Source organism: Microtus pennsylvanicus, chromosome 9 (genome assembly GCF_037038515.1).
Source record: "Microtus pennsylvanicus isolate mMicPen1 chromosome 9, mMicPen1.hap1, whole genome shotgun sequence".
NCBI classification, from domain to species: domain Eukaryota; kingdom Metazoa; phylum Chordata; class Mammalia; order Rodentia; family Cricetidae; genus Microtus; species Microtus pennsylvanicus.
Genome location: NC_134587.1, coordinates 62,067,829 through 62,084,003, shown reverse-complemented (window position 1 = coordinate 62,084,003; position 16,175 = coordinate 62,067,829). Strand labels below are relative to the sequence as shown.

At 53.4% G+C, this 16,175-nt stretch overlaps 1 protein-coding gene across 5 annotated transcripts in view; it reads right to left on the bottom strand.

Annotated features, from left to right (window-relative positions):
• The window catches only part of Arhgef10 (Rho guanine nucleotide exchange factor 10), an 86,319-nt gene extending 71,020 nt beyond the window's left edge, over positions 1-15,299 (bottom strand). For 2 of the 5 annotated variants that reach the window (XM_075986269.1, XM_075986272.1), the window contains exons 1-2: positions 15,216-15,270; positions 1,343-1,433 (exon numbers count right to left, since the gene is read on the bottom strand). In XM_075986269.1, the coding sequence (XP_075842384.1) occupies positions 1,343-1,433; positions 15,216-15,233 (109 nt within the window). In that variant the 5' untranslated portion in view covers positions 15,234-15,270. Of the gene's footprint in view, positions 1-1,342; positions 1,515-3,616; positions 3,634-15,215 lie in introns of those variants that run through there. The other 3 variants (XM_075986270.1, XM_075986273.1, XM_075986271.1) reach the window with 3 other exon arrangements.
• Between the last annotated feature and the right edge of the window lie 876 nt (positions 15,300-16,175).

The window sequence follows — 16,175 nt, the reverse complement described above, 5'->3', positions numbered from 1 at the left end:
CTCCTATCCACGCAGCTATACCCACACTGTTCCTTACACAAAGCTAAGCGATGGGGCCACGTGTTATACTAGATCTCACTGAGGTCCATTTTCTGTACCACCTGCGCAGTCCAAGACCACTGTTACTTAACGTGAAAAGACGGCAGAGGTCCTGCCCACCCCCATGTAAGAGGCTTCTGACTCACATCCTCACTGCCAGGATCCAAACACAGTGAAGCTGTTCTTGGTCAAGGTCATTTTGCAGAATGCCTACCCCTCCCATCATCCTGATGCCTGAGGGCTCCTCCTCTGTACCCCCCCCCTTCCTTCATCCCCTCCCCCCTTTCTCTATGATCCAGTGAGCTTCATTAGGATGTATACCACTGAAGAAAATCAAACCTCTCTCCCCACTTAGCAATTGCTAGTGCCTATAAATCCTCATGGAGAGAGGGGCTGCAACTTGTTTTCACACCCCATGTTTCCTGGGTGGAGAAAGCCTCAGCAGGTGAGCCAGTCTGAACCTTCCCTCACCCAGGAGTCCCCTTATGGTGGCAGTGTCACGGCCTTTGCACTGGAACCTCCCATCTACCCAGTTCAAGATGTCTCCCTGGAAACAGCTATGTGCATGTTCTTTGTGACTCCATGTGTCACCGTACAGACTCAAACAGAGAGGGCCAGGAGGGCCAGAACCAGTGTGACAGATGTAAGCCCCTTTCAGCACACCCCTGTAGGGTACTGACGCACAGAGGAATGGCTAGCCTCATGTGGCTAAGCTGTCTCATGGTTAGCCACAGCTAACCCTAGCCTGCAGACCTCGCCTCCTTCTCCATCTGCAGGGTGGGTACCAGTGTCCCTGACAGACAGTCTTCAAAAGAACCAACCAATGGTCCCTCCTTTTGTCTCTATCAACTGAGCAGATAGAAGAGGATGCCCAATTTAGCCTTTGAGGGGCCCACAGGGGAAGGAAGCAGGAAGAACACTGCCCCAATCCACTCCCAGGACTCAAGAAGATTGCCAGTTCCTAAGGGAGCATGACGGGAAGGCAGAGCTTATTCACAAATGTGGACTACACACCACCTCAGGAATGACCCGCACTGGATCAAACAAAAGAAACCTCATGGAATCCAAGATGCTGAAGACAGGTCACATGCTGGAACACAGACAGGTAGCTCACTGGCACCTAGGTACACTGCTGTACCACAGGGTCAAATGTCAAAGCTCAGGACCCATCTATAGCACAATATGAACCTTCTCTTTCTTGCCCCATACCAAGTAGTAGCAACTTAGTGATTCTGGAAGCTGGAGTCCTCAGAACTCCAGGACTATGAGATCGAGGGGCACCTCTAAGAAGGTGGATCCCTACCTGCAGGTGCAGGAGGTGAAGGTTCTCCTTGGTCCATGCTCAGCCTCGCCTCCTTTCTCCACGCTTGATCAGGATCAGGGGACAGGAGCCCCTGCAAGCAGAAACATTGTCCATCAAGTTGGCATTAAAAAACCTTCCCAGGAGACACCAGTCAGGGCTTTCTAGAAACAACCTGCAACAAGGAAAGAGGTCACTGTCACTCCCAGCTGTAATGACAGAACTCACCATCTGTTAGTTGCAAATACTTGCAAATCTCCCTAGAAGGGACAATCCAGAGCACAACAAAGGGTTCTCAGTGCGCAGGACATCACCTTGAACCGCAGCCAGGAATTTGTTTGGGAACCTGCAGCCCTAGCCAGAGCCCTCTCATCCAACACGGCAGCAGGTTTTAGCTAGATTTCATACCGTGTTCTGAGGGGAGAGGTCAACACAGAAACCAAACAGTTTTTCCTCTTCCTTCAATTAAACCTTAGCAGTGCTAAGTGAAGCTCCCAGGGGGAAGCTGCAACACTACATTCAATACTTTGCAAAGCTGCTTACTGACCAGAACATCAGTGACTGTGGAGAGCTGGAAGACTCCAAGTCCAGAGTCCAATTATCTTTGGGTATCTTAGCCCCTAAACAGCCATTTGTTACACCCCACCCCACTGCGTGATCTACCATCCTTGTGACTGCTAGGTAAAAACAGAACAGACCCTGTGCTGGCTTGAATGATTAGAGGCAGCCTGATCCACAAAGCGAGTTCCAGGACAGGCTCCATAACCACACAGAGAAACCCTGTCTTGAAAAGCAAAAACAAAACAACAAAAGGGCTTTATTTTATTGAAGGTGTGGTCTTGCTGGAGTAGGTGTGGCCTTGTTGGAGGAAGTGTGGTATAGAGGCTGGACTTGGATGCTTCAGAAGCTCAAGCCAGGCCCAGTGTCACTCACTCTTCCTGCTGCCTGCCTGTCCAGATGCAGAACTCTCGGCTACTTCTCCAGCACCGTGTCTGCCTGCATGCCAACATGTTTCCCACCATGACGATAATGGACTAAACCTGTAAGTCAGCCCCAATTAAATGTTTCCCTTATAAGAGTTGCTGTGGTCATGGTGTCTTTTCACAACAATAGAACACTGACTAACACAGACCCCTAGCCTCTGCCACCTCAACCAGAGGCCTAGAGCAGGTTTCTCTGTTTTGCTGGAACTCACCTACCTGAGCTAACCAAGGGCCTTCACTTGTAACTTCCTTTGTTGCTACTATCAAACACTTCTGGAAACTGTCACCACATAGGGACGTGAATCTGCTCCCAGCCACAATCATCCCTGTTTGGCTCCAGAATAATCTCGTATTCCCTTTGTGGTGAGAGATGGGGGTTTTTGTGCTGACAATGGCTTCTTTGTAAAACCTGTTCCTCATCAGGCACAACAATGACATTCTCTTAACTACCTCTGCAGTAAGCAGGGTTAAGCTCCAAAGGCTGCTTTTCTGCCCTGTCTGCTTTCTGGGCTTCATTCTCTACATCTATTAGAAAAACTGAATTTGAGAAACAATATCTTGCAAGAAGGGTAGTCTGACCCACACCAAACCACTCAATACCCATCCTAGGTTTACAAGGATCACTCCATATGTACCCTGGATCCTGCCTGGAACTACTCCATACAAGTCCTAGATCCTGCTTCAGACAGCTCAACTCTAGCCCTGGATCCTGCCTGGGAAAACTCCACTCCAGCCCTGGATCCTGCCTGGGACAGCTTCACACCAGCCCTGGATCCTGCTTGGGACAGCCTCACACCAGCCCTAAATCCCCCTTGGAATCACTCCACACTCTCCCTAGATTCTACCAGAACAGCGGGAAGAAAAGCAAACTGCTCTGAGACCTTCTTCTTAGGCTTCTGTTCCTGTGTCAGGCAGATGGATGCAATGCCCAGTGAGTGGCAGCCCCACCTCTTCAGCCACAGGCTCTCCACATACTTGCTGCCCAAAGACAAGGAGGGAGCAGGCAACGATTTGCACCTCACAACATCAAAGACGCCAAACCAGCCCAGCGAATTCTTTCACCCCAATTAGCAGGCTTGGTATTGGCTTTGACACTTCCAGTAAGCCAAACCGTGTTCTCATGAAGATGAGCTGCCTGCCTATGCCAAACCCATCATCTGCCAGTACCCAGAGTTTCCATCTGCCAGCCTTGCATGTGCTCTCTGATACAAGCCTCTTGCATTGCCCCCAAGCGACTCTGGCCATGTGGCTCCATCCTGCCCTCATGAGCACCAGAAGCCGCTCAGATGCCCACCTGAGTGGCTAGGCCTCTTCAGTGGGCACCTGCTGTCTCAGCTCTGAGACTCACGCAGCACTTCCAGTGCTGGCTCTCTCTGTCATACAGGCCTGGCTGTCTTAGCATCGACAGCATGACTGCACCACAGCCTGAGAGCAGGCCCTTCTATTTCAGATGAAGACACTGTAGCTTGGAGATCTGAAAGATACACCAGGGCTATAATGAGGGCAATTGTTTGGGGTACAGCCCGAAAGTCCAGAGCCTAGGATAGAAGCCAAAGCCCTTTGCCTGCCAACAAGATCTGGCAAGTACCCAGACCTTTGTGGAACCCATGAGAGGTGACAGAACCTCTCCCAGAAGGGCTGTAGGTGAGACATGCCATGCAGGCAGCAAGTGCGCATCTCAGAGTGAGGCACCTCGACAGGGCACACACATGCACGCTGCTGCCTTGCTAGGCAACATCTGTGGCTGATGTTCTCATCCAGGCCTGCCCCTCCTCCACCCATCACCCCACCTGATACCTGCTGGACACCCGAGAGTTTCAACTGAAAGAATAAAGGGATTTATGGGAGGCCTTCTTCCTGGTAAGATGCGACCTCATCTCTGCCTTGATTCCTGGAGCCAAAGCAGGTCTAGGTTACTAAGACTCGGGCTGCTGAAGACTCAGCTGATCCCATGAAAGAATGAACAGAGATGAGCTGTGTTCTGTGAACACAGACCTAGCCCTGAGACACGCCCTTCACTGCCTCACGGCCTGGCGGAGCAGACGAGATGATCTGAGAGGAGAGCAATCCCGTGCAGAGCAGATGAGAGCAATCAGTAAGTACTTTAGAACTCTACAGCCCAGAAAGGCGGGGACCAAAGGGAGCGTGGTCACTGGGCACCACTCAGAGTGTCGTGAGATAACCCCAGGCTGATGTCAGCACAGAGACAGAGGCCAACTAGAAACCAGAACAGGCAGCAGTGCCTGGGCACGCTATAGAAGAGCAAAGCCACCCTGCACTGGTTCTCTGTGTCTCTGAGCTCACTCTGCTGGTCTATGAGGTAACCAGTGGCAGGTGGCAAACACCTTTCCTGGACGCAAGCAAAGTTGTTCCTCACCTGCTGGGACTTTGTCTGGGAAACCGCTTGCAGGCACACTACGTGCAGGGCTGCACTCTCAGCCCGAATGCTCACTTGCAGACATTTTCTAGATCTCGCTGCATGGGCTTTATGGATACCTAAAACACGTGTGAACAGTGTCCAACTGACTCCTGTCTCCCTGCTGGGATGGCCAGCACTGCTGGCAACAGCCAGTCCCCAGCTGTCAGCAAGCTCTCGTCCCAACAGTCCCTGAGGGCCAAATCAAACCACCTGCAACTGCTCAGATAAAGAAAAGCAGCCTGCAAATCCTGCAGGCAACACTGTTCGCTGACCCAGTCAGTACCAATGACCCCGCCATCAGCACTGTCCGCTGACCCAGTCAGTGACCCCGCCATCAATCAGCACTGCCCACTGAACCAGCCAGTGACCCTGCCATCAGCACTGCCCATTCACGTGACTGGCACTGCCCAGTGACCCAGCTATCAGCACTGCCTACTGACCCAGCTGGTACCAGTTAGTGACCCAGCCAGCATAGTCTGTTAACCCAACCATCAGCACAGTCCACCGACCCAGCCAGTCACCCCGCCATCAGCACTGTCCACTGACCCAGCCATCAGCACTGCCCACCGACCCAGCCAGTGACCCCGCCATCAGCACTGTCCACTGAACCAGTGTCCCCACCATCAGCACTGCCCACCGACCCAGCCAGTGACCCCGCCATCAGCACTGTCCACTGAACCAGTGTCCCCACCATCAGCACTGCCCACCGACCCAGCCAGTGACCCCGCCATCAGCACTGTCCAGTGACCCCACCATCAGCACTGCCCACCGACCCAGCCAGTGACCCCGCCATCAGCACTGAACCAGTGACCCCACCATCAGCACTGCCCACCGACCCAGCCAGTGACCCCGCCATCAGCACTGCCCACCGACCCAGCCAGTGATCCCGCCATCTGCACTGCCCACCGACCCAGCCAGTGACCCCGCCATCAGCACTGCCCACCGACCCAGCCAGTGACCCCGCCATCAGCACTGTCCACTGACCCAGCCAGTGACCCCGCCATCAGCACTGCCCACCGACCCAGCCAGTGACCCCGCCATCAGCACTGTCCACTGACCCAGCCAGTGACCCTGCCATCAGCACTGTCCACTGACCCAGCCAGTGACCCCGCCATCAGCACTGCCCACCGACCCAGCCAGTGACCCCGCCATCAGCACTGTCCACTGAACCAGTGACCCCGCCATCAGCACTGCCCGCTGACCCAGCCAGTGACCCCACCATCAGCACTGCCCACCGACCCAGCCAGTGACCCTGCCATCAGCACTGTCCACTGACCACTGTCCACTGCTGCCTGTCTGCACACCGTGTGCTTTCCTCATAATCCTCTCTTGTCTTGCAAACTGTGCTCCTGCTTTCACGGCTCAGCCTATCTCACCCCCGCCCCTGCTCCCTTCTCTGCTCCCAGCCTGAGTCCATGGCTATGCATTCTTGGGTAGGAACTCACCTTGGCTTGATGACATGAAATACGGTGTTTCAAGTAATTCCGAAGAACAAGGCCCTATTCACAGGCTGATGAGACACAACACTGGACACGCTTCCTCCAGGGGAAGCGGACACTGCGGAGGCTTCCATCAAGAAGGGGTGAAGGTTAGACCACGGCTAGAAGGGTACAGCTGGTGGATCTAGTCTGAGGAGCCAGCCTCAGCACACAGGGGAAAGTCACCGACCAATGCACCAGGAAGGCTCCCTGCCCGTCTGTGTCTTGACTGTTGACGGCTATGCAAAGGTCCCCAAGGCTCCTCAGGCCTCTGCATCCACCGTGCTCCCAGGACATCCTGGCCCAGCTCCAAGGGATGACTCTCAAATATCCTTCAGGGCTCAGCCAGCCATGTTACTCAAACAGCCCGGATCAGCCATTATAACCACCTTCTGATGCCTACTGCCCTCACAAGAGCCCACATCCAAAGGGGAGAGGGTAAGGAGCTGCAAGCACAGCCCCAGCTTGCACCTGAGCCATGCTGCTGACTGACATGCATTGTGTCTTTCGCTGAATTCAGCAATGTACACACTGCACACAGTCCCCAGAGGCTCCCAACAGAGGTGGGAGTCAAAAAGGAAGAGGCATCGAGGCTAGATCCCATTGAACTTGAACATCAACACACCAGGATGGTGCTTTTCCAGCAAATAGTACCTTCCCTTGGAGTCTGTCTGGCAGGGTGCCCCATGCATGACCAGATTGTGACCACAGTTGACAGAATGTCTCTCACAGAAGATGAGCTCTGACCACCTGAACTGACATCTACGCGCACACAGGCTGCTGCCTGGGTAGCCTCTGTGGACAAGCCTTCTCTGGCATTCACGTGAGGCCCTTAGAACTTCAGTCCTTGGTTATCCTGGGCCTGTACTGTCCCTGGCAGGCCTAGTCTAGGAAGGTACGGAATAGAAACAGGAAGTTCACGACCTGACATGGGAACAAGCCAGGATTCAAAGCAAACCATCCCAAAGGAGTGGAGTGAGGACAGGAAGGGGAGCAAGGGGGACAGAGAAAGCTCCCCAGGTTGCTGCCAACCGTGGGCAAGCCCAGTGACTTCACACATACAATTCTGCAGACTTCTGTAAACATCCAGGGCTGTGGTCTGTTTCTGCACTTACGTGTTGGGGAGCCAGCAAGGAAGAGGGGGTGTTCTCACTGCCACATGCTTAAGACTCATATCTGGCTGGAGAGGCTCAGTCCACTAGGCCCAAGACTTCCTTAATGGGAGGAGAGCAAGGACAGGTGGGCAGTGCTGCCCGAGCCGGGGAGCCGAGACAGTTCCCTAGAAGTGGGCCACCCAGCATTGTGGGAAGAAACCCGCCAGACTGAGAAGGCTGAAGATCAAGGGGGACGGTGGATGCTGTGGCTCGGGAGTGGACAGCCTGGAGTTCCAGTTCAGGACATGGTGGGCCTTTTAGAACAAAGGGATCCCTGTATGGTAGAAGGATGGGGTCTGCATAGGGTCTGGGAGGAGGCTAGCCAAAGGACAGCAGCACCCCCGGGAAGTCTGTGTGGCTGGTGATCATGTGGTAGAGGCCGAAGCTGAGCTTCAGACCCTAGCTGCACCTTGTGAGGCCATAGGTGACCCTGCAGATGGCCTTGTAGTAATGTCCACTCTCCTCCTTTGCCTGTGGAGACTCAGACTCATACAGCCTGAGGAATGCTGCCCCTCTGGGGGCCGCTAGTAGGAGTCCAGGGATCCCATGTATGGATTAAGACCACCCTGTTTCTGCCCTACCCCTCCAGTTTAACAGTGGAGCAAGTTAGGAGGATGCCTCACATTACAGAGGTTGGTGGTAGGACCACACCCTGCACCCCGAGGAATGTGTCCTCTCTTGTGGTTCTCCTATGGGTCTGCACCACCATCCATAAGCAGGAATCAAGGAGCTCCTTCTGCCCCTGTGGAGGAAACAGGCTGTGTGGACTCTCACACAGGACCCTCCAGAGAAGAGGCTTTCTCCACTCTCCTCTCCCCACAAGCCAGCTGCCAACATTCAGACCCTGTCTCTACGGCCATCAGCAACCTGTTCCTGGTCACCTCTGGATCAGCAGGCTCCATGTACCCCTTCCTGCACGCTTCTCTGGGTTAGGGCTCTGGGTGCCACATTCTCCACCCTCCCCTCTAACTCTCTGAGGCCCAAAGTGATTCCAGAGACCTGCAGCTTTAGGACCAGCTACAAGCCTAAGACCACATTACAACGACACTGAAGGGAGCTGCCCACTCCATGGCTCAGGGCTGCAGTCAACAGACAACTCCAATCTAAGCCTGGGCAACTGGTCCTCCCACCAGCTTCTTCCTTTCTCGATAAAGAGAACTCCAGGGTCATCCCCAATTCTTCTTTCTCTTAGACCCAGGTTCAAATCCATGAGCAAAGCTTGTCATTTCAAGTTCCCATCTTCCCAAAGCTGGCCGACTACTGGCCAGCACAACCCACACCTGATCAGTGACTGACCAACTCAGAATGGGCCGTCCTGCCTTCCCCTTCTTCCTGCAGGATCAACGCCGTCCTGTGAAAATAGGGACAGAGCTGCTTAAAGACCACCCTGGCTTTCGGTTACTCTTACCCTACACAGTCATTACTCCAGCCCTCACAGCCATCAGTCTGTCTCCAAGGCAACGGCATCATCCAGACACAATAACACTGGTGTGTGTCTATGTGAATTCACAGAGGCCTGCACAGGTTCATGTCAGACGGGATCCCAGTACTCAGAGGGGTAAGTAGACACGGGTTCCACACCTAACCGAGCAGGGAGTAGACAGAGGGGTAGCAGACACGGGTTCCACACCTAACCGAGCAGGGACTTGCAACTGAGAGGTGCCCGCCAAAGGAAAAGACAGTTTTTTCCAGGGGAGAGGCCTGGGTATATCAACTAACTGAACTCCAGGGTTGGCTCCATGCCCAGGAGTAGTTGGCCAATACAAAACAAACTCTATGGTTTGTCTTTTTATTTGTTTTTGCTTTGTTTCATTTTGTTTTGTTTTGTTGTTTGGTTTTTTTTGTCTTACAGACTTCATGATCAAAATATATTGTATGTAAAAATATTTAAAAAGGGGTGCTCACCAAGGACTGTGAAGACGAGCCATCTGCAAAATGTCCTTGGTATGGAACTGAAAATCTCCCCAGGTGACATGTAAATCCAGGCAGGCTCGACCTCTTCCCTGTGGTCTCAAGGGGAGTCCCGCCCTCTGCTGACCTTCTGTCTAGACACAATGGAGGGCGGAAGGGATTCTTTCCAGAAACAGCTCTCCCACCTCCACAGAGAATCCCCGAGGAGACCACACATCCTGGACAACATCAATCTCCCTTCCTCTCTTCAAGGACCTATGATTATTTTCCCAACTGCTTTCGTTGCCTGGCAAAATACTGCACCTCTCATTCCTTCCTATGAAATCATCCGGAGCCCTGCGTGTCTAGACGCTATTCTAACAGCAGAGGACCTGCCCGTCCCGGCCAGAGCCCCGGGCTCTGCAGCACCCTCTTCGGCTTCAGACTCTTGGGCCTGGGCTGTCAACGGAGAATTGTGTTCCTCTGACATTCTCAGAACCAAATGTGAGTGTTCAGTCTTTGGCTCTGACTGAAAGTGGCCTGTTCTACACAGCACAGAACCACGCCTTCAGAGATGCCTTCTCCCACAATGCTCCATAGAGCAGCTCCCACTCTGTTCTCGGATGGAGCTGCCGGTGCCCACCAGAGCTCTCCCAACCTATTCACTGTGAGCGGCTTCCACCCCATTGAGCTAAGTGCTTCACAGGAAACCATCAATCAAAGTCCTTATCTCTTCTAAAGACAGAAGGCTGGCCAATGCCAAGAGGCAAACTGGCTAAGTCTATACAGAAAGGCTATCTCTGCAAGGCCTTAACAGCACCCCACCCATGCGACCCCTGACCCAGTCAGACTTGGGCCCACACAGTGCGGTGACACACTCCTTGGGTTCTCATACACAAACCCAGGCCTTGGGAGATGGAGTCACTCAGCTGTGAAAACCCCTGGACATGTCCACACTTGGTCCTCACCATCGGGTCACCATGGTCATCATCATGGCCATAAGGAGCCAAGTGAAAACACCACTGTATGACACAAGGCCTGGCCTTGCAGGTCAGCCCACTGCCTCACCATGCCGACACCAGACCATTTATCCTCTCCAAAGACTGGGCCTTCAATCCTGAGCTTACAACTAAGGAGATGAGCACCGAAGACCACTTCAACTCATTGTGCTTCTAGTCTCTAAAGAAAATCAGAAACCAAACTGAAATCATGACTCCATTTTCCCTTTTAAAAAATAGAACAACAGAATGAAACAGTAAGTCACCACAGGATCTAGCTGGGGGGCACACGCCCTAGCATGGGAAGAAGGGAGGAAGGAGAGAGGGAGGGAGGGAGGGAAAAGGAGGGAGGGAGGGAAGGAAGGAGAGAGGGAGCGAGGGAGGGAGGAAGGAGACAGGGAAAGAGGAAGGGAGGGAAGGAAGGAGACAGGGAAAGAGGAAGAGAGGAAAGGAAGGAGGGAGGGAGGGAGGGAGAGAGGAAGGAGACAGGGAAAGAGGAAGGGAGGGAAGGAAGGAAGGAGGGAGAGAGGGAGGGAGGGAGGGAGGGAGGGAGGGAGGGAGGGAGGGAGGGAGGGAGGGAGGGAGGGAGGGGGGAAGGAAAGAAGAAAGACACCAAAAAACCCCAAACATATACATCTGTTTCCTTGACTTCTCCCATGTCTTTTCTTCTTTTATCTTGTTTTGTTTATTTCAAAAAGGGTTTCACACTGTAGCCCAGCTGACCTAGAATTCACTAACAGTTCCGCGTGACCCAAAATCTAAAGTGATCTTCCAGTTTCTACCTCACGAATGCTTGCAGGCCACATGTGAGCATTACACCTGATTGCCTGTATAGTCTTAATCATCCGCACCGATGAGACACGACGCCATCATGTAACATACGACTCTAGAGTTTTCTCTTTAGTGCTGTATCTCAAGGCAAATGTCTGCAAGGCTTTCTCTGTAAAGAAATGACCTCAGGATGGAGCTGTGGCTGGGTGGTAGGACACTCATCCAGCATGTGCAAGGTCCTGGGTTCAATCCCCAGCACTGAAAAAAGCGCCACAGGTTCAGGGGAAGCCTGATTACACCCACCAGCCATGCCCACAATGAAAACCAGCCTCAGTGTCTAAGGCAGCCCACACCTTCAGGATAGCAGGCCCAGTGATGAGAGCCGGTTCTCTGCAGCGAGCCATGGACAGGTGCTCCTGTTGTCACAAATCGGGTCCATTTGTCAGCCCCTCCTGAGAACTGTAGCCTGGCTTGGACCAACCAGCACCTCATTCCTCTGCAGGACACTAACTCACCCAGGCCATTGCCATATGGAAGAGCCACACTAGACCCACTAGGCACGCTTGTCCATAGCTTCTCCTACAAAACCCTTCATATGACCGTCACAGCTCCCCATTGGATTGAAGACCAAGTCTGGTAAGCAGCCAAAGCTAGTCTCAAACTCAACATTGTCCTTCCTGAGCCTCCCCTGGGCTATGATTGTGAGCGTGTGCCCCTGTGCCTGGTTTTGCACAACTTTTCATGTTGTATTTTACAGCCCAAATCACTTCCCATATCAAAAGGTGACAGATGGGAGGCAGAAACATTAAACCTAATAACTTTTGAAAAGCATTTTACCTCTTCCCCATAGTCTTGTCAAAACCTAACAACCCACAGACCCCACCTTCCACTGGCAGGCGTGCATTACAAGGAAAAGCGAGACACGGTAAAGCCGGAAAGAGACTGGCAGCGGCACTAGGAAAAATCACTGCTTCGATTCAGAATCAAGATTTGAAAACTCACATACAGAAAGGGGCCAAAGCCATCATTCAGGACTGCAGGAGGCCAGGTCAATGGGGTAGGGCAGAAGGCCCTGAAGAGGGTGCACTCAGCGAAGGGGCTGATGGCAGGCACACTGTATCCCACATGTTCCTACAGATGTTGCCTCTCTCCAGAGGCTGCAGCCCAGGTCCCGACCAAGGCCACCACTCTGCTACCTGTCCACAGATATACTCCTGGACCATCTGACACCAGTTCTCAGTTCATTTCAGACCCTTCCAAGCTGTCTGTCCTTGAACACCCACCCCAATGTACTGTCTGTCCCCAAATCGCATCTCCAGAGAGCGCGGCTAACAAGAGTGCAGCTCTGCCCAGACAATAATTAACAGTGTAGCACACTGTGTCTAACGTAGCCTTGCGTAGTTACCCCTCCACCCAAGCAAACTGTACTCAGGAACGGACAGACGTCAATATGCTCTGAACCGCTGGGTGGTGGTGGTGCACGCCTTTAATCCCAGCACTCGAGAGGCAGAGGCAGGTGGATCTCAGTGAGTTCAAGACCAGCTTGGGCTACAAAGTGAGTTCCATGACAGTCAGGACTGTTACACTAAGAAACCCTGTCTCGAAAAACTAAAAAAAAAAAAAAAAAAGCTCTGAGTATCTCCAGATCTCCAGACACAGCCTTCCATTGTGTACTTAGGATTTTGAGCCGTGCAATTAAAGAATGATGTATTATACAACAGGGCTTTCCTCTGATTATGAGAATGGCTTACACTATTATCCACAGATGACAGCAGCCACGGCTGCTGGATTGTCACTGGCCTCTGGTGAACACAGAACACTTTCTGGGAAAGAGTGTTTTTATCCTCCCAGGGACGTCACACGTGAGCAGTGTGCCAAGAGCAGACAGCCACAGGGCTAGGAGTGACTCCATCAGGTAACCCAGGGCCCAGGCACAAAGCCCTCCCCACCTAGAACGTCTCCATTTAGAACCGCCCAGTGCTTGCTTCTAGCCTCACTGGAAGGAGCAGCACATCAGAACAGCAAGAGGTAGTTTGATAAATATCATTGATGAATCTACAAGAACCAAACGTTGGAAGACAAAGAGGGCTGGGGGGGGGGGGTAGCTCAGTAGTAGAGCTTGTGCAAGCATGAAGACATAAAAAAAAAGAAAAAAAAAGGTTATTCCCAATAACTAACTTCACATCATCCCTCGGTAGCGAACTCCTTGGTCAGTAACCGGTCTGTATGGTGAGGCGAACGATGGGCATCACCAAATACAGCAACCCTCCCTCTGAGAAATCATGAACCACTAACTCTGGACGGCGCCTTCGCACACAGTAACTCGTGCGTGACACAGAAGCCAATGAGGTGAGAGAAAGCTGGCAGTGCTGGAACCGAGTGGTGCACATGTAAAGATACTAATTGAAACCTCAGGACTCTTTCCTAATGAAAGTTAGTTTTTTGGGGAAAACAGGTCTTTGAGATATGTATAGTGTTAGTTACTTTATTATTGCTGTGATAAACCACCATGACCAAGGCAGCTTGCAGAAGGGAGGATGTATTTGGGCAGCTGGTTCCTGAGGAATGGAAGTCCACCATCATCACTGAGGGGGGCAAGGCAGCGGGTGTGGTGGCCAGCGGAGACAGCTGAGAGCTCACACCTGGTTCACAAGCACACAGCAAAGAGAATATACTCGGAATGGGGTGTGGCTTTGACACCTCAAAGGACACATGTCCTCCTTCAAGACCATTCACCCCTCCTAAAGCCACCCAAACAGCATCACCAACTAGGAACCAAGACTTCTCCCCCTGTGGAGGCATTCTCATTTAGCCATCCATCACAACTTTATCTGTGTATTTATTTATTTGGCACTTCCTTGGGATCAAACCCAGCCTGCTGCCTGCCAGGCAAGTGTTCTACCTCTGAGCCACACCCCAACCCCGGCTCCTGTTTAATATGAAGACTCAAGAGCCTCTCCTAACTCAGGCCTTCAAGTGCCAAGACAGATTTTTAATAGCACGTGGGGGTATTTTTAATAGGCTGTGGGGTAGCTCAACAGTAGAGCATCTGCCATACAAGGTGTTCAGCAGTAGTTACCAGCATGTGCAAGGACTTAGATTCTATCAAGAAAAAAAGGGGGGAAAGGAAAAAAGTCACCTAGCAGTGAAAACGCTGTCCCTTGCTCAGATTCGAAACACTGCAACACAGCTTAGAGTGTGTCCCAGCCAAAGAGAAGAAAAAAAAAGATTTCTGCCCCATGAGTTCACAAGAACCTCTTCCTCCAGCAAAAGCTGTAACTGAGTCACACCAAGCACACCTACTGCCCTCTAGGAACTGACAAACTCATTAGAAGCTCAAACACTGCGTTCAAAGCATGGGGTCCCGCAGAGCGTCCCAGGCCCAGCCACCTGCTTTTATTTTCTGCACATCAGACCAAGATCTCGATTATTGAGCAATGGTGGGTGACAAAACCAATAGCTGTCACCTTCTCTCTAAAGGGGACCTTAGGATCCTAAGCATCCGCATTCAAAGGTCCCAGTCTGACTTTCCCCACACAATTCCAGCGCCCAGTAAATTCACCCCACATCTCCAGGCCAGACACTGCAAGTCACTATTGCACATACCCCAGGGCTTTCTCCTCAGGCTGTGGGACATCCATGATGCTAGGGACATTCACTGAAGTTAGAGGGCTGCTCACTGCTCTGTGTCTAGGAATGCCCACTGAAGTTGGGGGGAGGGGACTTCTCATTACCTGTGTCTAGGGACAGAGGGCTGCACGATGCCTTACCTAAGCCTGGGGACACCTCAATGTTGAGAGCCCGCCCGCTTCCGTCTGTGCCTAGGGGCCACCTGTACATTTGGGGGTGCTTCTTGCTGTCCTGTGTCCAGAGACACTGCTAAGTCTGGCAGGGGGGTCGTGTAGGGCCTAGAGAGGGGAATACCGACCAGATTCGGGGACAACCAAAACTGAAGTTGGAAGTTCCTTGCTGCCCTGTGCCAGGGACAGCGGTGAACTTGTGTGTGTGTTGGGGGGTGGGGGTGACTATTCGCTGCCATCTGGGACACTGTGTGCGCGGCTCCCGCAAACTCTGGGTGGGGTTTGGCTACTTTGGGGGAGCTGGGCAAAAGTGCAACTTTTAAAGCAAAGAAGCAGCCCGTGCAAGCGGCCTGGGGAAGGAGGGGGTCGCCGTGCTCACTCACCAAGGGGCTGGGCGCCATCCGCCGTCTGCGTCCGCCAGTTGTCCTGCGCCCCCCCCCGCGCCCCGCCCGCGATGCGCTCCCACCCCGCCCTCCGGGGGAATCCCCGCCCACCTCTCTGTGATTGGCCAGAGCGGGCCGTGTCTGGTGCCCACTGGCCAGCGTTCCTGCCCATTCCTTCGAGGCGCCCGGCCCTCGCGCCCGCGCATTCCTGCGAGGCCACGTGGCCGCCGGCCCCCGCCCCCTCCCTGCCCCGCCCCCAGCCCAACGCCCCGAGCCCTGGGCGCGTGGGAGAGATGCTGCCTGCCAGGCGCTCCCGGGTAAAGAAGGCACGAGAAGGACGCCGGCGCACAGTGCCCCAGAGTGGGCTCTTTCCCCTTCAGACGCCTGGGCGGCTCACTTGAGCGAGTGGCGCGGGGCCAGAGTGCGCTTCCCGAGCATCCGCCCTCTATGGGACACTGGGAGCTGCGCTGGCGCGGGCGAGGGACACAAGATAGGCACCCCACCCATCGTGACCCCAGCATCTGCTGCTTCCTGCAGATCCCTGGTCTAGGCTTCTGTGGGCAGGGGGCGCTGAACTACGCTTCACCCCATCCCATCTTTGATCTTTCTATCCCTGTCTGACTCTCTCATCTGGGGTCCCATGGGCAGGGGGTGCAGAGCAGAGTCATCCATCATGACCCCAGCATCCACCTTCTGGCAGACCTTCTCCTGTGGGCAGGGGACATCAGGAGGACAACGCATCGGATCTGGAGTACCCACCCTCCCCGAGCCGCCCTGCCTTCTTAGGCCGTCCGGACTGCTCAGCGTCAGCTGCTTCTGGTCCTGCCACTACAGGGGCTAGAAATCCAGACCCAACAGTGACCTCAGCTCACCACCTCTCTGGACCGTTTTACAGCTTGCCGGTCGCCGGGAGGCTCTTGTTTTTCCGGACCCGAGTCCTTGCACAACTCCCTAGAGCAG